This window comes from Corvus moneduloides, unplaced genomic scaffold (genome assembly GCF_009650955.1).
Source record: "Corvus moneduloides isolate bCorMon1 unplaced genomic scaffold, bCorMon1.pri scaffold_166_arrow_ctg1, whole genome shotgun sequence".
NCBI classification, from domain to species: Eukaryota; Metazoa; Chordata; class Aves; order Passeriformes; family Corvidae; genus Corvus; species Corvus moneduloides.
In genome coordinates, this window is record NW_022436909.1 from 1 (window position 1) to 22,711 (window position 22,711).

Below are 22,711 nucleotides of genomic sequence, written 5' to 3' on the forward strand. Positions count from 1 at the left end.
AGTTTTTGGAATTTTTGGGGATTTTTTCGGGATTTTTTGGGGGAATTTTTTGGGAATTTTTGGGGGACTTTTTGGGGATTTTTGGGGAATTTTTTGGGATTTCTTTTTAATTTTTTTTAGGGATTTTTTTGACTCTTGGGGGATTTTTTTGATTTTTGGGGATTTTTCGGATTTTTGGGGGGATTTTTTTGGTATTTTTGGGATTTTTTAGGATTTTTTTAAAGGATTTTGTGGAAATTTTTTTTAGGATTTTTTGGGGATTTTTAAGGGATTTCTTGGGATTCTTTTTTAATTTTGGCGATTTTTTGGGGGAACTTTGGGGTGATTTTTGAAGATTTTGGGGGATTCCTTTTTGGTTGGTTTTGTTTTATTTTTGGCAGATTTTTGGGCTTGACTTCGGCATTTTTCTGGTGATTTTTGGCGTTTTGTTTTGGGGGTTTTTTGAGGATTTTGGAGTGATTTTTGGTTTCCTTTTAATTTCTTGGGGGGTGGTTTTTGGGGGATTTATTTTGGTGGATTTTTTTGGGGGGTTGAAGATTTCTTAAATTTTGGGGGGGGATTTGAGGGATTTTTTAGATCTTTTGGGGATTTTTGCTGATTTTTTTGGGGGGGATTTTTTGCTGACTTCGGAAGGATTTGGGGGATTTTTTGGGATTTTTTTGCTGATTTTTGGAAGGATTTTGGGGAATTTTTTGGGATTTTTTTGCTGATTTTTTGGGGGCAATTTGGGGTTTCGGGGGGATTTTGGGAATTCTTAGGGGGATTTGGGGTTTTGGGGCGATTTTGGGATAAAGGAACTGGAGATATCCCCAAATTTGGGGACATGGATTGAGTCCGGGGGGGGGGGGTTGAAGCGACCCCCCAAATCCCTCCCAGGACATCCCAAAATCCATCCCCAAATTCCCAATTTTCCCCCCCAAAATCCACCCCCCCCTCAAACCCCAGAGGACGGAGCCCCTCCAACTTCCCCTAATTCCCAACTTCCCCTTTTCCCTAAATTCCCCCTTTTTTTTCCCAGAATTTCCCCCAAAACCCCACACGGCGGAGCCCCCCACCCACCACCACCAGACCTCCCCTAATTCCCGATTTTTCCCCCCAAAACCCGCTCCCACCCCCCCCAATCCTTACAGGGCGGAGCCCCCCCCAACTTCCCCTAATTCCTAACTTCCCCTTTTCCCTAAATTTCCCCCTTTTTTCCCAGAATTTTCCCCCAAAATCCACGCCCCCCCCCTCCCGCCCTTCCCGCGCTCCTCACCCGCCCCGGGAGCGCCGAGCGCCAGCAGCAGCAGCGGCAACATCGCGGACTGGGGCGAACTGGGACGAACTGGGACAAACTGGGACGAACTGGGACGAACTGGGACAAACTGGGACGCGCTGTCCCCCCCCTCAGGGACACCCCCAGGTGCCACCCCCGGGGTGGGGACATTGGGGACACCCAATGGGTGCTGGCGGCTGCCGCGCGTCACCCGGTGCCGGGCAGGGCTGCGCTGGTGGCGGCCGCGCTCGGGACTCAGCGCCGGACTGGGAGCACTGGGAGGGAACTGGGAGGGAACTGGGAGCCCCCCGGGGTTTGGGATGGGAAGCGGGATTTGGGATCAGGGGCAGAACTGGGAGTGGGACAAGGATCAGAACCGGGATCGGGGTTAGAACTGGGATTTGGGAGCAGGATTTGGGACCGGCATTGGGACCAGAACTGGGACTGGGACAAGGATCAGAACCGGGATCGGGGTTAGAACTGGAATTTGGGAGCGGGACTGGGATCGGGACCGGGATCGGGACCAGAACTGGGACTGGGACAAGGATCAGAACCGGGATCGGGGTTAGAACTGGGATTTGGGAGCAGGATTTGGGACCGGCATTGGGACCAGAACTGGGACTGGGACAAGGATCAGAACCGGGATCGGGGTTAGAACTGGGATTTGGGAGCAGGATTGGGACCAGAGCTGGGACTGGGACTGGGACAAGGATCAGAACTGGGATCGGGGTTAGAACTGGGATTTGGGAGCAGGATTTGGGAGCAGGATCGGGATCAGGACCAGAATCGGGACTGGGACAAGGATCAGAACCGGGATCGGGGTTAGAACCGGGATTTGGGAGTGGGATTTGGGAGCAGGATTTGGGAGCAGGACTGGGATTGGGATCAGAACCAGAATCGAGATTGGGATCAGGACCAGAACTGGGACTGGGACGAGGATCAGAACCGGGATCAGGATCAGAACCGGGAGCGGAACCAGGATCAGGACCAGAACCATAACTGGGACTGGGATCAGGATCAGGAACCAGAATTAGAACCAGGATCAAGGTTAGGATCAGAACCAGGACTGGGATCAGACCAAGGATTAGAACTGGGACTGGGATTGAGACCAGGGACGAAGACCAGGACCAGGATCAGGATCAGAACTGGGATCGGGACCAGAACCAGGACTGGGACCAGCACCTGGACCTCGATTAGAACCAGGACCAGGACTGGGATCAAGATCAGGACTGGCTTTGGGACCAAGACTGGGACCAGGATTAGAACCAGGACCAGAACTGGGACCAGGACTGGAACTGGGACTGGGATCAGGACCAGGACTGGGATTGGAATGAGGACTGGGATCGGGACCACAATTGGGATCAGGACCGGGACCGGGACTGGGACTGGGACTGGGACTGGGATCAGGACCAGAACCAGAACCGGGACTGGGATCAGGACCAGGACCAGAACCAGGACTGGGATCAGGACCAGGACTGGGATTGGAACCAGGACTGGGACCGGGACCAGAATTGGGATCAGGACCGGGACTGGGATGAGGACGAGGACCAGAACCAGGACTGGAATCAGGACCAGAACCAGAGCTGGGACTGGGATCAGGACCAGGACCAGAACCAGAGCCCGGACTGGGATCAGGACAAGAACCAGGACCAGGACCAGAGCCGGGACTGGGATCAGGACCAGGACCAGAACCAGGACTGGGAACAGGACCGGGATCAGGACCGGGACCAGGACCAGAACCAGAGCTGGGACTGGGATCAGGACCAGAACCAGGACTGGGATCAGGACCAGAACCAGAGCTGGGACTGGGATCAGGACCAGAACCAGAACTGGGACTGGGATCAGGACCAGAACCAGAACCAGGACTGGAATCAGGACCAAAACCAGAGCTGTGACTGGGATCAGGACCAGGACCAGAACCAAGACTGGGATCAGGACCAGAACCAGAGCTGGGACTGGGATCAGGACCAGGCCTGGGAGTGGGACCAGGAACGTGACAAACAAGGACACAGGATCTGCCAAAACCACGGGATTTATTGAGGAAAAGCGGGGTTTTCTTCCCAAATTCCTGATTCCCGCACGGATTGTCTCAACCTGGGAACAGAAACCGGGATTGGTGACAATTCCCACCCTGTCCCCCCCCCAGGCCGGGATTGTCACCGGAGCTGCTCCGTCCCTCCCGGCCACCACGGCCAAGGTGGCCCCGAGCAGCGCCAGGACCAGAACCGGGACCGGGATCAGGGCTGGGATCGGGATCAGGTTTGGGATTGGGATCAGGATCAGGACGGGGATCAGGACTGGGATCGGGATCAGAACCGGGACTGGGATAGGGGCTGGGATCGGGATCAGGACTGGCATTGGGATCAGGATCAGGACTGGGATCAGGACTGGGATTGGGATCAAAACCGGGACTGGGATCGGGACTGGGATTGGGATCAGGGCTGGGACCAGGACTGGGATCGGGATCAGGATTGGGACCAGGATCAGGACTGGGACTGGGATCAGGACCGGGACCGGGATCAGGACTGGCATTGGGATCAGGATCAGGACTGGGATCAGGACTGGGATCAGGATCAGAACCGGGACTGGGATCAGGGCTGGGATTGGGATCAGGGCTGCGATCAGGACTGAGACCGGGATCAGGACTGGGACTGTGACTGCAATCAGGATCAGGACTGGGACTGGGATCAGGGCTGGGACCGGGATCAGGACTGGGACCAGGACTGGGATCAGAACCAGGACTGGGATTGGGATTGGGACCAGGACCAGGACAAGGACCAGAATTGGGACTGGAATAAGGACTGGGACCAGGACCAGGATTGGGACCAGAACGGGGACAAGGACCGAGATCAGCATCAGAACAGCGACCTGGACCAGGACTGGGATTGGGACCAGAACTGGGACTGGGGTGAGGATCAGAACCAGGACCAGGAATGGGATTAAGGCTGGGACCAGGATCAGGATCAGAACTGGGATCAGGACCAGGACCAGGACCAGGACCAGGAATGGGATTGAGGCTGGGACCAGGATCAGGATCAGAACTGGGATCAGGACCAGGACCAGGACCAGGAATGGGATTGAGGCTGGGACCAGGATCAGGATCAGAACTGGGATCAGGACCAGGACCAGGACCAGGAATGGGATTGAGGCTGGGACCAGGATCAGGATCAGAACTGGGATCAGGACCAGGACTAGGACTGGGACCAGGAATGGGATTGAGGCTGGGACCAGGATCAGGATCAGAACCGGAATCAGGACCAGGACTAGGACTGGGGTCAGGACCAGGCCAGGACCAGGAATGGGATTGAGGCTGGGACCAGGATCAGGATCAGAACCGGGATCAGGACCAGGACCAGGAATGGGATCGAGGCTGGGACTAGGATCAGGATCAGAACCAGGACCAGGACCAGAACCAGGCCAGAACCATCACCGTACCCCCTCTGCCCCTCCGCGCCACCAAGACCAGGATGACCCCGAGCACCGCCAGGACAATTCCCAAGGCCATGGCGGCTCCGGCCAGTGCCGCGTCCAGCTGCTCGTCCAGCGCCGTGTCCGGAGCCACTACGGACACACCCCGAGGTCACCACGGCGCCAAGGACGTCCCCGAGGCCACCTCGTCCCCGAGCTCACCCCAATAGGTCACCACGGTGGCGTTGTCCCTCCGCGAGGTGACCACGCAGGCGTGGACGTCGCCGGCGGCCGGAACGAAGGGGACGTAGGAAAACCGGACAAAGGTCAGCTCGGCCGTGGGGGTGTAGGGGCTGTGAGTGACCCCTTGAGTGACCGGGACTCCGGCCAGCGTCCAGCTGATGTCCAGCGCCGGCGGGAAGATGTTCTCCACCACGCACACCAAAGTGTTGGGTTCGCCCGGAACCGGCGGGAGAGCCGGGAAGACGGAGACCATCGGGATTCCTGGGATGAGGGATGGGATGGGATCCGTCAGGGATGGCCGGGACTGGACGGTGGCGTGGCCGGAGTTGTCCGGAGGGTGGGAGGTTGGGATGGGGAATGTCCAGGCTCCGAATGGGATCCGGGTTTTCTGGGTTTGGGGGTCATTCCCAAGGTTTTTTGTGGTCTCCGGGGGTTTGTTGGAGAGTTTTTTCTGGGATTTTTGTTGCTTCATTCCCAAGGTTTTCCAGCCCTCTGTCCTCAAAATTATTCCTTCCCTGTGTTCCCATTTTTTCCCACGTTTTTCATCCCTTTACTCCCCAAATTTTTCCTGCATTTTCCATCGTTTCATCTTCAAGCTTTTCCACATTTTCTGTTCCTTCATCCCCAAATTTTTCCGTCCTTCCATCCCCAAATTCCTCCATATTTTCCATCCCTTTTTTCCTCAAATTTTCCCACAATTCCCATCCCTCCATCCCCAAATTCCTCCACATTTTCCATCCTTTTTTTCCACAAATTTTCCCACCATTTCCATCCCTCCATCCCCAAATTTTTCCATCCCTCCATCCCCAAATTTCCCCCACAATTCCCACCCCTCCATCCCCAAATTCCTCCACATTTTCCATCCTTCCATCCCCAAATTTTCCCCACAATTCCCACCCCTCCATCCCCAAATTCCTCCACATTTTCCATCCTTCCATCCCCAAATTTTCCCCACAATTCCCATCCCTCCATCCCCAAATTCCTCCACATTTTCCATCCCTCCATCCCCAAATTTTCCCCACAATTCCCACCCCTCCATCCCCAAATTTTTCCATCCCTCCATCCCCAAATTTTCCCACCATTCCCATCCCCTCATCCCCAAATTTTTCCATCCCTTCATCCCCAAATTTTCCCACCATTCCCATCCCCTCATCCCCAAATTTTTCCATCCCTCCACCCCCAAACTTTTCCATCCCTCCACCCCCACATTCTCCCATTTTCCACCCTCTCATTCCCCAAATCCTCCCCCTGGAAGCTCCAGCCCTGCCCACACTTTGGGGCCACAAATCCATTGTCCAGAGGTGCCACCGCCATTCCCAAAATTCCCAACCCACCCGAGCCTCCATCCCAGTGGTGGCCACCTGGGATGGGGACAATGCCGACGTCACCTTGGGTGTCATTTTGGGTGTCACTTTGGGCGTCACTTTGGGTGTCACCTACCCCTGGCCTCGGGCACTTTCCCGGTGAGCGCCTGGCTGATGTTCTGCAGGATCTCCTGGCACAGTTGGGCCTCTGGAAGGATCTCCTGGGGGGTCTCCAGTGCCGAGGGCCGGGGGGGCAGCGAGGGGATCCCGGGATTCCAGCGGGATCCCGGGAAATCGAAGGCGTAGAGCAGCTGACCGTCCAGAGTGACCGAGAGCGAGCGAGAGGGAGAGTCCGGCTGGCACATCAGGACCTCGGCCAGGAGGTGAGAGGGAGGGTCCGGGGCTGGGAGGGGACAGAGAGGGGACAGGAGGGGACGGGGAAGGGGAGAGGGAAGAGGGAGGGGACAGGGAGGGATGGGGAAGGGGGAGAGGGAAAGGGGAGAGGGGACAAAGAGGGGACAGGGAAGGGGAGAGAGAGGGATGGGGAAGGGAGAGGGAGGACAGGGAGGGAGAGGGAAAGGGGACAAGGAGGGGACAGGGAGGGGACAGGGAGAGAGAGGGAAGGGGGAGAGGGAAAATAGGGAAGGGAGAGGGGACAAGGAGGGGATAAGGAAGGGGGACAGGGAGGACAGGGAGAGAGAGGGAAAGGGGACAAGGAGGGGACAGGGAAGGGGAGAGGGAAAGGGGAAGGGAGGACAGGGAAGGGACAGAGAGAGAAGAAAAGGGAGAGGGGAAGGGAACAGGGGAGAGGGAACAGGGAGGGGACAGGGAGGGATGGGGAAGAGGGGAGAGGGAGAGGGGACAAGGAGGGGATAGGGAAGGGGACAGGGAGGGATGAGGAAGGGTGAGAGGGAAAATAGGGAAGGGAAAGGGGACAAGGAGGGGAAAGGGGAGGGGAGAGGGGGGACAGGGAGAGAGGGAAAGGGGAGAGGGAGGGAGAGGGAAAGCAGACAAGGAGGGGATAGGGAAGGGGAGAGGGAAAGGGGAAGGGAGGACAAGGAGGGGACGGAGAGAGAGGAAAGGGGAGAGGGGAAGGGAACAGGGAAGGGGAGAGGGAACAGGGAGGGGACAGGAGCGGACAGGGAAGGGGGACAGGGAGGACAGGGAGAGAGAGGGAAAGGAGACGAAGAGGGGACAGGAGGGGACAGGGAAGGGGAGAGGGAAAGGGAACAAGGAGGGGACAGGAGGGAAGGGGAGAGGGAAAGGGGAGAGGGGACAAGGAGGGGACAGGGAAGGGGAGAGGGAAAGGGGAAGGGAGGACAGGGAGGGGACGGAGAGAGAGGAAAGGGGAGAAGGGAAGGGACAGAGAACAGGGAGGGGACAAGGAGAGGGGACGGGGAAGTGAGAGGCAAAGGAGGAGGGAAGAGGGAGAGGGAAAGGGGAACAGGGGAGGGAGGAGGGGAGGGGAAGAGGGAAGGGGACAGGGAAAGGAGAGGGGGAGAGGGGACAAGGAGGAGGACAGGCAAGGGGGGCAGGGAAGGGACAGGAAGAGGGGACAAACAAGGCGGGGACAGAGAGGGGACAAGCACCAGAGTGAGACCGCGCCTCCAAGCCACGCGTGTCCCCTTTGTCCCCTCCCCCCCCCAAGCCCCGCCACCTCCTACCGGGGTCACCGACGGCGACAGCGACCAAAACCCCCCAGAGCAGCGTGGCCACGAGCCCCCCGAAGCCACCCATGCCCGCCGTGTCCCCGCGGGGGCCCCGATGTCCCCACGGGGGGCTCCGCAGTCCCCACCCGTGCCCCCTGCCCGGCGCCAGCCAATGGGAGCGCTCCGTGGGCCGCGCGTCATCTGTTGCCAGGCAGAGCGGCCCCGAGCGCGGCGCGGCGGCGGTGACAGAGCGGCCACCGAAGTCCCCGCGTGGGACACGGGGGTGGTCCCCGACCCTCCCCACGCGTGACAAGAGGTTGGGGACACCCCCCCCCCCCGTCACACCTGAGGACCCCCAAAAGGCAGGGGGACAGCTCAGGTGATGTCACGGGGTTAATGAGCTTGGCGGGGTTAGTTAGGGGGGCACGCGTGACGATTCTCGCGTCGCCTGGAATTCCCGCAGGTGGCAGGGGGGCGTCCCGGGAATGTCGCGGACCCCCCCGTGAAGGCAGCTCTGGAGTTTTTGGGACCACTCCCGCACCACCCGTGGGTGCCCCCCACCCCGTGACGGGCCCCCCCGTGGGTGCCCCCCACCCTCTGCCAACCCCACCCGGCCCCCCCCAGGGATGGCAAAGGGACATCCCAGGAAAGTCGTGGACCCTCGTGGGGGCACCCTTGGAATTCTTGGGACACCTCATCCATCGTGGGTGCCCCCCCCACCCCAACGCGAACCCCCGTGGGCGCTCCCCCCCAACGACGCTGCAGCGCGCCCGCACTGCGCATGCGCGCGGCGCTAGGACCCCGCGGAGCCGTTCCCGCCACGGGAGTGGGGGGGCCATGAATGGGGGCCCGTGGGAGCCGCGGGGGAGCCACGTGACGGCGGGGAGCCAATCAGCGCGCGGGTGACGTAGCGCGTGGCTCCCTTTTCTGCCCCGGGATGGTTTTTTTTATCTTTTTTGCCCCAAACCCGGGGCTTTTTGGGGCGGCAGGGCTGGGGGGGAGCGGAGAGGGAGCGGATGAAGCGGGGCCGAGCGCGGGGGTCGCGGCCCAAGGCGGGGGCGCCTCAGGTGAGTGGCGGGGGGGGGGGCGGCCTCGCCCTGCCCCCCCCCACGGCGGCGCGGAGGCGGGGGAGGTCACGTGATGGCGGCGCGCTGTCAATCACGCCCCGTCCCGCCCCGGCGGCGCGGAATCAGCCAATAGGAAGCCGTGGCGGCGGTGATTGACAGCGGGGCGGGGCGGCTTTGTGCGCGCGGCGGGGGCGGCGGTTTGGGGCGAAAAGCGCCATGTTTGGGTGTTCGCGCGGGGGCGGCGGCGGGCGCGGCCCCAAGTGCTGTGTCACGGTGGTTGGGGGGGGGGAAGGGAAGCGGACGCCACACGGAGCCACCCGTGTCCTGCGAGCCCGTGCAGCGGGGGAGGGGGGAGGTTGGGAAGGACGCGACACGTCCCCGTGCGTGGAGGGCGAAGGGGGTCGGGGGGTCCCGGAGAGGGAGCGAGCGCTGAGCCCTCGCCCATGGGCAGGGAGGGGGTTCGGGGCCCCCCAGGGTTGGGGGGGTGAGGGGGGGGTGGGGGGGAGCAGCGGCGTTTCGGGCCTTTAGCGGGGCTGGCGGCCGCGGCAGCGGCGTGTCCGTGGGGGTTGTCGTCCCCCGCGCGTGGTCAGGGAAAGGCTGGCGCGTCCCGAGCGCCCGTGGACACCGCGGGGCGCGGGGGCGACGCGGTGCGTGGCGGCTCGGGGGGGGGGGGTGGGGGGTGCGGGGTTTAACGGCGCCCTGAGGCCTGGGCGAACGCCGCGAGGGGGGTAAGGCCCGGCGGGGGAGCGTCCCCTGGGCTCGCTGCGGCCGAGGAGCGGCGGGGGAAGCGGCGGGTCCGGCCGCGAGCGGCCGCGCTCATTGTCCGGCCGCGGCCACCGCCGCCATTCAAGATGGCGCCGGGCGGCCCCTTTTTCCTCCTTGCCCCCACCGGGCGCCGCCGCCAATCGGCGGCTGCGCCCGCCCACCGCGTGACCCGCCGGCCAATCAGCGCGCGGCGGGCGCCCGCACCATCCAATCAGCGCGGAGAGCTCCGCGCGCGTCGGGTGAGGCGCCGGGCGGAAGGGCGGGAGGGGCGGGGAGCCGAGCCGGTGATTGACGCGGCGTGCGGCCAATCGGAGCGGCGGCCCCCGGGTGCCTCCGCCCAATGAGGCCGCGGCGGGGCGGGGCGGGGCGGTTGGGTGACGTCAGCGTGCGGCGCGGCCAATGGGGAGGCGGGTCGCGTCTATATAAGGGCGGGCGGGGGCAGGCCGAGCGGCGCCATTTCGCGGGGACGAAGGGACGGAGCGGGTCGGGCCCGGCGCGCGCGGGGGGCGGCCCCAACCCGGCTCCATCCCCCGCCTCCGCCGTCCCGGAGGGCTCCGGGACCCTCCCCGGACCCTCCCCGGCCTCCGCAGCGACCCCTGCCTGCGGCCACCGGCGGCGAGGGGCCGCCTCCGCCCGGCTTCTTCCACCACCTTCCTCCTCGCGCCCCCCCCCCCCCCCCTTCCTCAGCCCTCAGCGAGCCAAGATGGAGCGCGGCCGCTGAGATCCCGCCGGGGGCCGATATCCGCCGTCATCCGCCGCGCCGACCGCGGCTCCGCGCCTTGCTCCGCCTGCCCGCGGCTGCCGCCGGCTCGCAGCGACTCGGCGAGGGTTGTATCGAGCGGATCGCGCCGGGTTCGGGGGGTCCGGTGAGGCTCCGAAGAAGGGACTCCCCCTCCCTCCCCACTCCGCTTCTCCCGGTGCCCTCCGCCTTCCCCCGTTACATCCCCTCAGAGCGCGCCGCCATTTTCGCTGCGCCCGTGGATGTGAGGCCGCGCGAGGGTCCCGGGACCGCCGCCGCCGCTGCCGCCGCTTGAGGAGGACGAAAAGGGGAGGGGGCTCCCGGCAAGACCCCCCTCCCCGGCCGCCGGGGATGCGCTGACGGTGGGGGGGCCCCCACCGGGCCGGGAGCGGCGAAGCTTTGGCCGGGCAAAGTGGGGGGGTCGTCGGAGGAGACGGCGGGAGGAGGAGGAGGAGGAGGAGACGAAGGCCGGCCGGGCCCGCGGGCCGCGCACGCAGCCGCCGGGATGTTGCAGAATGTGAATCCCCAGAGCAAGTAGGTGCTGGCGCCGTGGGGACACGCGTTTTGGGGGGGGGTGTGGGAGGCGTTTTTGGGAGGAAAATGAGCGGTTTTGGGGGTGTCGCCGTGAGGGGAGAGGTGTGCGGCCTGGTGGTGGGGTTGGGCTTGCAGGATCGCGGCTCCACGCGGGGCGTTGTGGGACCCCCAAGTTGTGGCAGTGGCACTGAAGGACCCCCATTATGAGTGTGTGACCTGCACGCTGTGACAGTGACATTGGAGAGCCCCAAATTGTGGCAGTGGCACCGTGGGACCCCCACATTGTGGCAGTGTCACTCCGGTGCTGTGACAGTGACATTGGGACCCCCAAATTGTGGCAGTGTTACCGTGGGACCCCCAAAGTGTGGCTGTGTCACCCCCACGCTGTGACAGTGAGGTTGGGATCCCCAAAATGGGATAGTGGCACCTTGGGACCCCCAAATTGTGGCAGTGTCACCTCCACGCTGTGACAGTGACATTGGGACCCCCAAAGTGTGGCAGTGTTACCGTGGGACCCCCACATTGTGGTGGTGTCACCTCTATGTTGTGACAGTGACATTGGGACCCCCACATTGTGGTGGTGTCACTCCCATGCTGTGACAGTGACTTTGGGACCCCCAAATTGTGGCAGTGTCACCGTGGGACCCCCAAATTGTGGCAGTATCACTCCTGTGCTGTGACAGTGACATTGGGGGACCCCGATGCTGTGGTAGTGGCATTGGGACCCCCAAACTCTGGCAGTGTGCCTGTGTCACCCCCACATTGTGGCAGCGATGTTTGAGACCCCCAAAGTGTGACAGTGTCACCGTGGGACCCCCAAATTGTGGCAGTGTCATGCTCAGACTGTGACAGTGACATTGGGACCCCCAAATCGGGGCGGTGTTACTGTGGGATCCCCAAATTGTGGTCGTGTCACTCCCATGCTGTGACAGTGACATTGGGACCCCCAAATTGTGGCAGTGTCACCATGGTACCCCCAAATTGTGGCAATGTCACTCCCATGCTGTGACAGTGACATTGGGACCCCCAAATTGTGGCAGTGTCACCATGGTACCCCCAAATTGTGGCAATGTCACTCCCATGCTGTGACAGTGATACTGGGACCCCCAAATTGTGGCAGTGTCACCATGGTACCCCCAAATTGTGGCAATGTCACTCCCATGCTGTGACTGTGATACTGGGACCCCCAAATTGTGGAAGTGTCACCGTGGTACCCCCAAATTGGGGCAGTGTCACTCCCATGCTGTGACTGTGACAGTGACATTGGGACCCCCAAATTGTGGCAGTGTCATCTTCATGCTGTGATAGTGACATCGGGGGACCCCCAAAATGGGATAGTGGCACCTTGGCATCCCCAGATATTGACAGTGTTACCCTCGTGCTGTGACAGTGACATTGGGACTCCCAAATTGGGGCAGTGTCACCGTGGGACCCCCACATCATGGTGGTGTCACCCCCACGCTGTGACAGTGACATTGGGACCCCCAAATTGTGGAAGCAGCACCTTGGCATCCCCAAATTGGGGCAGTGTCATTCTCAGGCTGTGACAGTGACATTGGGACCCCCAAATTGGGGCAGTGTCGCCGTAGTACCCCCAAACTGTGGCAGTGTCACTCTCAGGCTGTGACAGTGACATTGGGACCCCCAAACTCTGGCAGTGTGGCTGTGTCACCCCCACGTTGTGGCAGTGATGTTTGAGACCCCCGAAGTGTGGCAGTGTCACTGTGGGACCCCCAAAGTGTGGCAGTGTCACCCCCTCACTGTGACAGCGACACTGGGACCCCTAAAATGGGATAGTGACACTTTGGGATCCCCAGATTGTGGCAGTGTCACCCTTAGGCTGTGACAGTGACACTGGGACCCCCAAAGTATGGCAGTGACGCTGTGGGACCCCCAAATTGTGGCTGTGTCACCCCCACACTGTGACAGTGGCGCTGTGGGACCCCCAATGCTGTGACAGTGACATTGGGACCCCCAAATTGTGGCCGTGTTACCATGGGACCCCCAAACTGTGGCAGTGTCGCTCTCAGGCTGTGACAGTGATACTGGGACCCCCAAATTGGGGCAGTGCCACTATGGGACCCCCAAATTGTGGCCGTGTCACCCCCAATGTTGTAACAGTGACATTGGGACCCCCAAATTGTGGCAGTGCCACCGTGGGACCCCCAAATTGTGGCCGTGTGGCAGTGTCACCCCCAATGCTGTGACAGTGACATGGGGACCCCCAAACTGGGGCAGTGCCACCATGGGACCCCCAAATTGTAGTGGTGTCACCCCCATGCTGTGACAATGATACTGGGACCCCCAAAATGTGGCAGCGTCACCGTGGGACCCCCAAATTGTGGCAGTGTCACCTCCACGCTGTGACAGTGACACTGGGACCCCCCAAAATGGGACAGTGGCCCCTTGGCATCCCCAAATTGTGGTGGTGTCACCCCCACGCTGTGACAGTGACACTGGGGGACCCCAATGCTGTGACAGTGACTTTGGGACCCCCAAATTGTGCCGGTGTCACCGTGGGACCCCCAAATTCCGGTGGTGTCATCGGGGTCACCCCGTCCTTGTCATGGGGGTTGTGCCCTTGGGTCCCCATTCCTGGATCCCCCCCCAAATCCTTGGGATTGAGGTCCTGAGGGTCCCCATTCCTGGATCCCCCCCCCAAATCCTTGGGATTGAGGTCCTAAGGGTCCCCATTCCTGGATCCCCCCCAAATCCTTGGGATTGAGGTCCTAAGGGTCCCCATTCCTGGATCCCCCCCAAATCCTTGGGATTGAGGTCCTGAGGGTCCCCATTCCTGGATCTCCCCCCCAAAACCTTGGGATTGGGGTCCTAAGGGTCCCCATTCCTGGATCCCCCCCAAATCCTTGGGATTGAGGTCCTGAGGGTCCCCATTCCTGGATCCCTCCCCCAAATCCTTGGGATTGAGGTCCTGAGGGTCCCCATTCCTGGATCCCTCCCCCAAATCCTTGGGATTGGGGTCCTGAGGGTCCCCATTCCTGGATCCCCCCCAAATCCTTGGGATTGGGGTCCTGAGGGTCCCCATTCCTGGATCCTCCCTAAAATCCTTGGGATTGAGGTCCTGAGGGTCCCCATTCCTGGATCCCCCCCAAATCCTTGGGATTGGGGTCCTGAGGGTCCCCATTCCTGGATCCCCCCTAAAATCCTTGGGATTGAGGTCCTGAGGGTCCCCATTCCTGGATCCCCCCCAAATCCTTGGGATTGAGGTCCTGAGGGTCCCCATTCCTGGATCCCCCCCAAATCCTTGGGATTGGGGTCCTGAGGGTCCCCATTCCTGGATCCCCCCCAAATCCTTGGGATTGGGGTCCTGAGAGTCCCCATTCCTGGATCGCTCCCCTAAATCCTTGGGATTGGGGTCCTGAGGGTCCCCATTCCTGGATCCCCCCCAAATCCTTGGGATTGAGGTCCTGAGGGTCCCCATTCCTGGATCCCCCCCAAATCCTTGGGATTGGGGTCCTGAGGGTCCCCATTCCTGGATCCCCCCCAAATCCTTGGGATTGGGGTCCTGAGGGTCCCCATTCCTGGATCCCCCCCAAATCCTTGGGATTGGGGTCCTGAGAGTCCCCATTCCTGGATCCTCCCTAAAATCCTTGGGATTGAGGTCCTGAGGGTCCCCATTCCTGGATCCCCCCCAAATCCTTGGGATTGAGGTCCTGAGGGTCCCCATTCCTGGATCCCCCCCAAATCCTTGGGATTGGGGTCCTGAGGGTCCCCATTCCTGGATCCCCCCTAAAATCCTTGGGATTGGGGTCCTGAGGGTCCCCATTCCTGGATCCCCCCTAAAATCCTTGGGATTGAGGTCCTGAGGGTCCCCATTCCTGGATCCCCCCCAAATCCTTGGGATTGGGGTCCTGAGGGTCCCCATTCCTGGATCCCCCCCAAATCCTTGGGATTGAGGTCCTGAGGGTCCCCATTCCTGGATCCCCCCCCCAAATCCTTGGGATTGAGGTCCTGAGGGTCCCCATTCCTGGATCCCCCCTAAAATCCTTGGGATTGAGGTCCTGAGGGTCCCCATTCCTGGATCCCCCCCCAAATCCTTGGGATTGGGGTCCTGAGGGTCCCCATTCCTGGATTCCCCCCTCAAATCCTTGGGATTGAGGTCCTGAGGGTCCCCATTCCTGGATCCCCCCCCCAAATCCTTGGGATTGAGGTCCTGAGGGTCCCCATTCCTGGATCCCCCCCCCAAATCCTTGGGATTGGGGTCCTGAGGGTCCCCATTCCTGGATCCCCCCTAAAATCCTTGGGATTGAGGTCCTGAGGGTCCCCATTCCTGGATCCCCCCCAAATCCTTGGGATTGGGGTCCTGAGGGTCCCCATTCCTGGATCTCCCCCCCCAAATCCTTGGGATTGGGGTCCTGAGAGTCCCCATTCCTGGATCCCCCCCCAAATCCTTGGGATTGAGGTCCTGAGGGTCCCCATTCCTGGATCCCCCCCCAAATCCTTGGGATTGAGGTCCTGAGGGTCCCCATTCCTGGATCCCCCCCCAAATCCTTGGGATTGGGGTCCTGAGAGTCCCCATTCCTGGATCCCCCCCCAAATCCTTGGGATTGGGGTCCTGAGGGTCCCCATTCCTGGATCTCCCCCCCAAATCCTTGGGATTGGGGTCCTGAGGGTCCCCATTCCTGGATCCCCCCCCCAAATCCTTGGGATTGGGGTCCTGAGGGTCCCCATTCCTGGATCTCCCCCCCAAATCCTTGGGATTGGGGTCCTGAGGGTCCCCATTCCTGGATCCCCCCCAAATCCTTGGGATTGAGGTCCTGAGGGTCCCCATTCCTGGATCCCCCCCCAAATCCTTGGGATTGAGGTCCTGAGGGTCCCCATTCCTGGATCCCCCCCAAATCCTTGGGATTGAGGTCCTGAGGGTCCCCATTCCTGGATCCCCCCCAAATCCTTGGGATTGGGGTCCTGAGGGTCCCCATTCCTGGATCCCCCCCAAATCCTTGGGATTGAGGTCCTGAGGGTCCCCATTCCTGGATCCCCCCCCAAATCCTTGGGATTGAGGTCCTGAGGGTCCCCATTCCTGGATCCCCCCCAAATCCTTGGGATTGAGGTCCTGAGGGTCCCCATTCCTGGATCCCCCCCTAAAATCCTTGGGATTGGGGTCCTGAGGGTCCCCATTCCTGGATCCCCCCCCCCAAATCCTTGGGATTGAGGTCCTGAGGGTCCCCATTCCTGGATCCCCCCCCAAATCCTTGGGATTGAGGTCCTGAGGGTCCCCATTCCTGGATCCCCCCCCAAATCCTTGGGATTGAGGTCCTGAGGGTCCCCATTCCTGGATCCCCCCCAAATCCTTGGGATTGAGGTCCTGAGGGTCCCCATTCCTGGATCCCCCCTAAAATCCTTGGGATTGGGGTCCTGGGGATCCCCAGATTTTCGGGATTGGTGTGCTGGACGCTCCCAAATCCTTAGGATTGGTGTCCTGAGGCTCCCCAAATCCTTGGGATTGATGTTCTTGGGGGTCCCTGAATCCTTGGGATTGGGGTACTGGATTTCAACAGGGGGTTGAAATTTCTGGGAATTTAGGGCTGGGATTCCTGGGAGTTCATGGCCAGGATTCCTGGGGGTTAAGGGTCAAAATTCCTTGGAGTTCGTGGGAAAAATGATTGGGATCTTATGGTCGAAATTTCCAGGGTTTCCTGGGTAAAATCCGTGGGATTCGCGCTGAAATTCCCAGGGATTCGTGGACAGAATCCTCGGGAATTTGTGCCTGAGATTCCTGGGAATTCATGGTTGAAATTCCCGGGAATTTGTGGCTTTCATTCATTTGAGCTCCCGGCCGAAAATCCCGGAAGTTGCGGCTAAAATCCTTGGGAATTTTTACCCGAGAGCCACAGGATCTCCTGGCCGAAATCCCTGGGAGTTTGTGCTGCAGTTTCCCAGGATTTCATGGCCAAAATCCTCAGGAATTTTTACCCGAGATCCACAGGATCTCCTGGCCGGAATCCCTGGGACTTTATGCCCGAGATTCCTGGGATTTCATGGCCAAAATCCTCGGGAATTTTTACCCGAGATCCACAGGATCTCCGTGCCCGTATCCCCCTGAGTCCATGGCCAAAATTCCCACGGGGAAGCCGAGGAAAATCGGGATTTTTGGAGCAGAATCTCCGTTTTAGGAGCGGTTTTAGGAGCGATTTTAGCCTCGATTTCACCTCCTGCCGGGAATTCCTTCCGGGAATTCCCGCCGGGAATCCTGGGAACCTTTCCCTTAACCCTTTCCATGCCGTTTCTTTCCCCCCCCCCCCTTCCCAACCCACCCAGGATTCTGGGGGAGGGCAACGCCGGCCTCATGGCCCTCGCCACGGACTCGACCCCCGGCAAACGGATCCGGAAACCTTCGCTGCTCTACGAGGGCTTCGAGAGCCCCACCATGGCCTCGGTGCCTTCCCTTCCCAATCCCCAGGTGAATCCTCCTCCTCCGGAGGTTTCCAATCCCAAAAAACCGGGCAGGATCACCAACCAGCTCCAGTACCTGCACAAGGTGGTGATGAAAGCCCTCTGGAAGCACCAATTCGCGTGGCCCTTCCGCCAACCCGTGGACGCCGTCAAGTTGGGGTTGCCGGTAACGGGAATTGAATTATTTCTAGATTTGGGGGTGGTTTGTTGGGTTGGTTTTTTTTTTTTTTTTGTGGGTTTTTTTTTTTTTTTTTTGGGAATTCCGTATGTGTGGTATCCCTATTTTTTTTTTTTTTTTTTTTTTAACCCCCTATCCCATCCCGCAGGGAAAAAAAAAAAAATCCCCGAGCTGAAATTTGATCCCCGAGCCACAGGTGCCGACCCTAAAAATGCTTCTCCTTTTTCCCCCCTCCCCGACCTCTCCTCCTTGCTCTCAGCGGCCCTAAAAAATGGATTTCAGGGTGATCCAAGGTTTTTTCCTTGTTCCTTAGGAAAAGGTGGATGAGGGGAGAATTCCCGAGGCCCTGAATTTGCAGATTCTCCCATCCATGAATTTGTAGAAGACTTCCTGAGAATTCCCCAAAAATTTAAAGGCACCTGTGGCGCCCAAGGAGTTAAAGCCCGGAGGTAAAAATTCCATGGAGGGGTCGGAGTCCCGGCTTAAATTGGCTTTAAACTGAGCTTGACTTGGCTTTAAATTCAGTTTAAATTGGCCTTAAGTTGAGCTTAAATCCACCTGGAATTGAGGATAAATTCATCTTGAGTTGAGCTGGAATTCCCTTTAAGCGTAGGTTTGAGTTTAGGTTTAATATACTTTAAGCTTAGCTTGAAGTATTTTTAAGTTTAGTTTGGGTTGTCCTTAAATTCAGCTTAAATTCTTTTTGAGTTTAGCTTAAATCCAGCTGGAAATTAGGTTAAATCCAGTTAGGATTTAGCTTAAGTCCACCTAGAATTTAGCTGGAATGTCCTTTAAATTTAGGTTTGAATTTAGGTTCAGTCCCCATTAAGTTTAGTTTAAATCCACCCTAAGCTTAGCTTAAATTGAGTTTCAAATCACCTTCAATTTCCCTTCAATTTCCTCTAAATTTGGCTTAAATCCCCCTTAAATTCAGCTCCCATTCCCCCTCCCAGCTGGTCCCAGACCTCCCGAGACCCCAATTCCAGCAGAATTCCCACCAGGAGCCCCCATCCCAAAGAATTCCCGACCCTTTCACCCCATCCCGAGTGTGTGTTCACCCCTTTCCCCTTTTCCTTTTCCCCTTCTCCTTTTCCTGATCTCCTTAACCCCAAATCCCCCAATTTTTTTTTGTTTTTTCTTTTTTTTTTTTCTTCTCCTGCTTCCCAAAAATTCCCAGGATTATCACAAAATCATCAAGCAGCCCATGGATATGGGAACCATCAAGAGACGTTTGGAGAATAATTATTATTGGGGAGCAGCCGAGTGCATGCAGGACTTCAACACCATGTTCACCAACTGCTACATCTACAACAAGGTAAACACCCCAAAACTACCCCAAAACCACCCCAAAAATGCCCCCAAATCTAAAAAAAATCAGGTAAAAAATACCTAAAAATAAAAAAAAAAAATCAGATAAAAAAGGCTCAAAAGTAGGAAAAAAATTGTAGCAAGATCAGGCAAAATGGCAGGAAAAATCGTGCTAAAGTCACATAAAAATGGCAGAAAGTCACCCAAAAATGGCACTAAAAATCCCCCAAAATCACCCCAAAAAATCACTCAAAATCACTCGGAAAATTCCCCAGAATCATGCAAAAATCGCACCCAAAATCGCACCAAAAATGACCCCAAATCACCCAAAAATGGCATTAAAAATCCCCCCAAAAAATCACTTAAAATCACTCTGAAAATCCCCCAGAATCACGCAAAAATCACACCCAAAATCACCCAAAAATCGCACCAAAAATGGGACTAAAAATCAAAAAAAATCACCCAAAACCACTCAGAAAAATTCCCCAAAATCACCCAAAAATCTCCCAAAAAATCTCCTTAAAATCCCCACAAAAATTCCAAAAAAACCCCAAAATACCTCTAAAAAATCCCCTCTAAAAACTCCTTAAAAAATTTCATAAAATCCCACAAAAATCTCAAAAAATCTCCAAAAACCCCTAAAGTCCAAAAAAAATCCCCCCCAAAAATCCCAAAAAACCCTTAAAAAATCCCAAAAACTCCTTTAAAAAATCTTAAGAATCCCCTCAAAAAATCTCCAAAAATCCCCAAAGAATCCCAAAACCTCCATAAAAAATTTCATAAAATTTCAAAAAATCCCCCCAAAAATCTAAACTCATTTAAAAAATCTCAAAAATCCCCCCAAAATCTCAAAAAAATCTCCAAAAATCCAGAAACATCCCCAAAAAATCCAGAAAAAAGTCCCCTCAAAATCACCCAAAAAATCCAGAAAAAGATCTCCCAAAACATCCAAAAAAATCCCCAGAAATTTTAAAAAAATCCTCAAAAAAACCCCAAAAATTCCTTAAAAAATCTCATAAAACCCCCTTAGAAAGTCTAGAAAAATCCCCCAAAAATCTGGAAAAAACTCCCCCAAAAATCCAGAAAAAAAATCTCCGAAAAATTCCTTAAAAACGAAAAAAACTCCTGAAAAAAATCCCTAAAAATTCCCCAAAAATTCTCAAAAAATTCTTAAGAACTCCTTAAAAAATTCATAAAATCCTTCAAAAATCTCTAAAAATTCCCCCAAAAATTCCAAAAATTCCCAAAAACTCCCCTACAAATCCCCAAAAAAATCTCCAAAAAAATCCAGAAAAAAATCTCCAAAAGCTAAAAAAAAAATCTCAAAAAAATCCTTAAAAATCTCCAAAAAAAACCCCCCAAAAAATCCCAAAAAGTCCTTAAAAAAAAAGTCATAAAATCTCAAAAAATCCCCCAAAAATTCTCCGAAAATCGCCAAAAAATCTCCAAAAATCCCCAAAAATCCCCCAAAAATTCAGAAAAAAATTCTCTAAAATATCTTAAAAAATCCCCACAAAATCTGAAAAAAATCCCCCAAAAATTAAAAAAAAATTCCCAAAGACTCATTAATAAGAAAACCTCATAAAATCCCCTCCAAAATTCTTAAAAAATCTCCCAAAAAATCACCAAAAATCCCAAAACCCCCCTAAAAAATCCTGAAAAAAATGCTCAAAAAATCCCCAAAATGCCTTTAAAAATTTCTTAAAATCCTCAAAAAACCCCTTAAAATTTCCCAGAAAATCCCAAAAACTCCTTAAAAAATTTCATAAAAGCCCCAAAAGCTCCCCTAAAAATCCTTAAAAAATCCCCCAAAAAATCTCCAAAAAATCCCAAAAAAATCTCCAAAAACCCCTAAAAAATCCCAGAAACTCCTTTAAAAAATCTTAAAATTCCTGTAAAATCCCAAAATAATCCCGAAAAAAATGCTCAAAAAATCCCAAAAACGCCTTTAAAAATTTCACAAAATTCCCAAAAAAACTCCTAAAATTTCCCAAAAAATCCCAAAAACTCCTTAAAAAATTTGGTAAAAGCCCCAAAAAATCCCCTCAAAATCCTTAAAAAATCCCCAAAAAATCCCCCAAAAACCCCTGAAAAATCCCAATAACTCCTTTAAAAAATCTTTAAAATCCCCTAAAATCCCAAAAAAATCCTGAAAAAAAAGCTCAAAAAATGCCAAAAACGCCTTTAAAAATTTCGTAAAATCCTCAAAAACGCCCCTAAAATTCCTGCAAAAAATCCCAAAAACTCCTTAAAAAAATTTGGTAAAAGCCCCAAAAAATCTCCTAAAAATCCTTTAAAAATCCCCCCAAAATCCCCAAAAAAATCTCCAAAAAAATCTCCAAAAAATCTCCAAATATCCCAAAAAAACCCCCCAAAAACCCCTAAAAAATCCCAAAAACCCCTTTAAAAAATCTTAAAAATCCCCTAAAATCCTAAAAAAATCCCGAAAAAAATGCTTAAAAAATCCCAAAAACGCCTTTAAAAATTTCATAAAATCCTCAAAAAAGCCCCTAAAATTTCCCCCAAAATCCCAAAAACTCCTTAAAAAAATTTGGTAAAAGCCTCAAAAAATCCCCTAAAAATCCTTAAAAAAATCCCCAAAAATCCCAAAAAAATCCCCCAAAACCCCTTAAAAAATCCCAATAACTCCTTTAAAAAAACTTAAAAATCCCCTAAAATCCTAAAAAAATCCAGAAAAAAATCTCAAAAAAATCCCAAAAATCCCCCCAAAATTTCCAAAAATCCTCAAAAAATCCTCAAAAAAATCCCAAAAATTCCTGAAAAAAATCTCCAAAAAATCCCCAAAAAATCCCCTAAAACCCCCTAAAAAATCCCAAAACCCCCTTTAAAAAAACTTTAAAATCCCCTAAAATCCAAAAAAAAATCCAGAAAAAAATCTCCAAAAAAATCCCAAAAATCCCCCCAACATTTCCAAAAATCCTCAAAAAATCCTCAAAAAAATCCCAAAAATTCCTGAAAAAAATCTCCAAAAAATCCCCAAAAAATCCCCTAAAACCCCCTAAAAAATCCCAATAACTCCTTTAAAAAAACTTAAAAATCCCCTAAAATCCTAAAAAAATCCAGAAAAAAATCTCAAAAAAATCCCAAAAATCCCCCCAAAATTTCCAAAAATCCTCAAAAAATCCTCAAAAAAATCCCAAAAATTCCTGAAAAAAATCTCCAAAAAATCCCCAAAAAATCCCCAAAAAACCCCCTAAAAAAATCCCAAAAACTCCTTTAAAAAAACTTAAAAATCCCCTAAAATCCTAAAAAAATCCAGAAAAAAATCTCAAAAAAATCCCAAAAATCCCCCCAAAATTTCCAAAAATCCTCAAAAAATCCTCAAAAAAATCCCAAAAATTCCTGAAAAAAATCTCCAAAAAATCCCCAAAAAATCCCCTAAAACCCCCTAAAAAATCCCAATAACTCCTTTAAAAAAACTTTAAAATCCCCTAAAATCCTAAAAAAATCCAGAAAAAAAATCTCAAAAAAATCCCAAAAATCCCCCCAACATTTCCAAAAATCCTCAAAAAATCCTCAAAAAAATCCCAAAAATTCCTGAAAAAAATCTCCAAAAAATCCCCAAAAAATCCCCTAAAACCCCCTAAAAAATCCCAATAACTCCTTTAAAAAAACTTAAAAATCCCCTAAAATCCTAAAAAAATCCAGAAAAAAATCTCAAAAAAATCCCAAAAATCCCCCCAAAATTTCCAAAAATCCTCAAAAAATCCTCAAAAAAATCCCAAAAATTCCTGAAAAAAATCTCCAAAAAATCCCCAAAAAATCCCCTAAAACCCCCTAAAAAATCCCAATAACTCCTTTAAAAAAACTTAAAAATCCCCTAAAATCC

The 22,711-nt window shown here is 54.5% G+C and overlaps 2 protein-coding genes and 1 long non-coding RNA gene across 4 annotated transcripts; 1 reads left to right on the top strand and 2 right to left on the bottom strand.

The window, feature by feature from the left end:
* Window positions 1–3,269: 3,269 nt before the first annotated feature.
* LOC116438919 (class II histocompatibility antigen, M alpha chain-like) lies at window positions 3,270–7,987 on the bottom strand. Its single transcript, XM_032097940.1, has 5 exons — window positions 7,875–7,987; window positions 6,347–6,613; window positions 4,886–5,167; window positions 4,691–4,816; window positions 3,270–3,349 (listed from the first exon to the last, which is right to left on the bottom strand). The coding sequence occupies exons 1-5, from the start codon at window positions 7,945–7,947 to the stop codon at window positions 3,345–3,347; spliced, it is 753 nt and encodes a 250-aa protein (XP_031953831.1). The 5' UTR covers window positions 7,948–7,987; the 3' UTR covers window positions 3,270–3,344.
* Window positions 7,988–10,113: 2,126 nt separating this feature from the next.
* LOC116438916 (bromodomain-containing protein 2-like) lies at window positions 10,114–19,157 on the top strand. 2 transcript variants are annotated; one of them, XM_032097939.1, is made up of 4 exons: window positions 10,114–10,964; window positions 17,241–17,541; window positions 17,867–18,002; window positions 18,731–18,860. In XM_032097939.1, the coding sequence occupies exons 1-3, from the start codon at window positions 10,936–10,938 to the stop codon at window positions 17,933–17,935; spliced, it is 399 nt and encodes a 132-aa protein (XP_031953830.1). In that variant the 5' UTR covers window positions 10,114–10,935; the 3' UTR covers window positions 17,936–18,002; window positions 18,731–18,860. The 2 variants fall into 2 exon arrangements, with proteins under 2 accessions (XP_031953830.1, XP_031953828.1); XM_032097937.1 differs by lacking the exon at window positions 17,867–18,002 and having other exon boundaries at window positions 10,134–10,964; window positions 18,731–19,157.
* On the bottom strand, window positions 11,332–12,965 carry LOC116438918. Its single transcript, XR_004237979.1, has 3 exons — window positions 12,908–12,965; window positions 11,522–11,630; window positions 11,332–11,391 (listed from the first exon to the last, which is right to left on the bottom strand). It is a non-coding gene; the product is annotated as an uncharacterized LOC116438918 (long non-coding RNA).
* Window positions 19,158–22,711: the final 3,554 nt, after the last annotated feature.

Excerpts from the sequence above, each read along its gene's own strand:
- LOC116438919 (XM_032097940.1), bottom strand. The coding sequence starts at position 7,947 with ATGGGTGGCTTCGGGGGGCTCGTGGCCACGCTGCTCTGGGGGGTTTTG. Across the intron at positions 6,614-7,874 it reads TGTCGCCGTCGGTGACCCCG|CCCCGGACCCTCCCTCTCAC; the intron begins GTAGGAGGTGGC and ends GTCCCCTCCCAG. Across the intron at positions 5,168-6,346 it reads GAAAGTGCCCGAGGCCAGGG|GAATCCCGATGGTCTCCGTC; the intron begins GTAGGTGACACC and ends CCCTCATCCCAG.
- LOC116438916 (XM_032097937.1), top strand. The coding sequence starts at position 10,936 with ATGTTGCAGAATGTGAATCCCCAGAGCAA. Across the intron at positions 10,965-17,240 it reads AATGTGAATCCCCAGAGCAA|GATTCTGGGGGAGGGCAACG; the intron begins GTAGGTGCTGGC and ends CAACCCACCCAG. Across the intron at positions 17,542-18,730 it reads CCGTCAAGTTGGGGTTGCCG|GATTATCACAAAATCATCAA; the intron begins GTAACGGGAATT and ends AAAAATTCCCAG.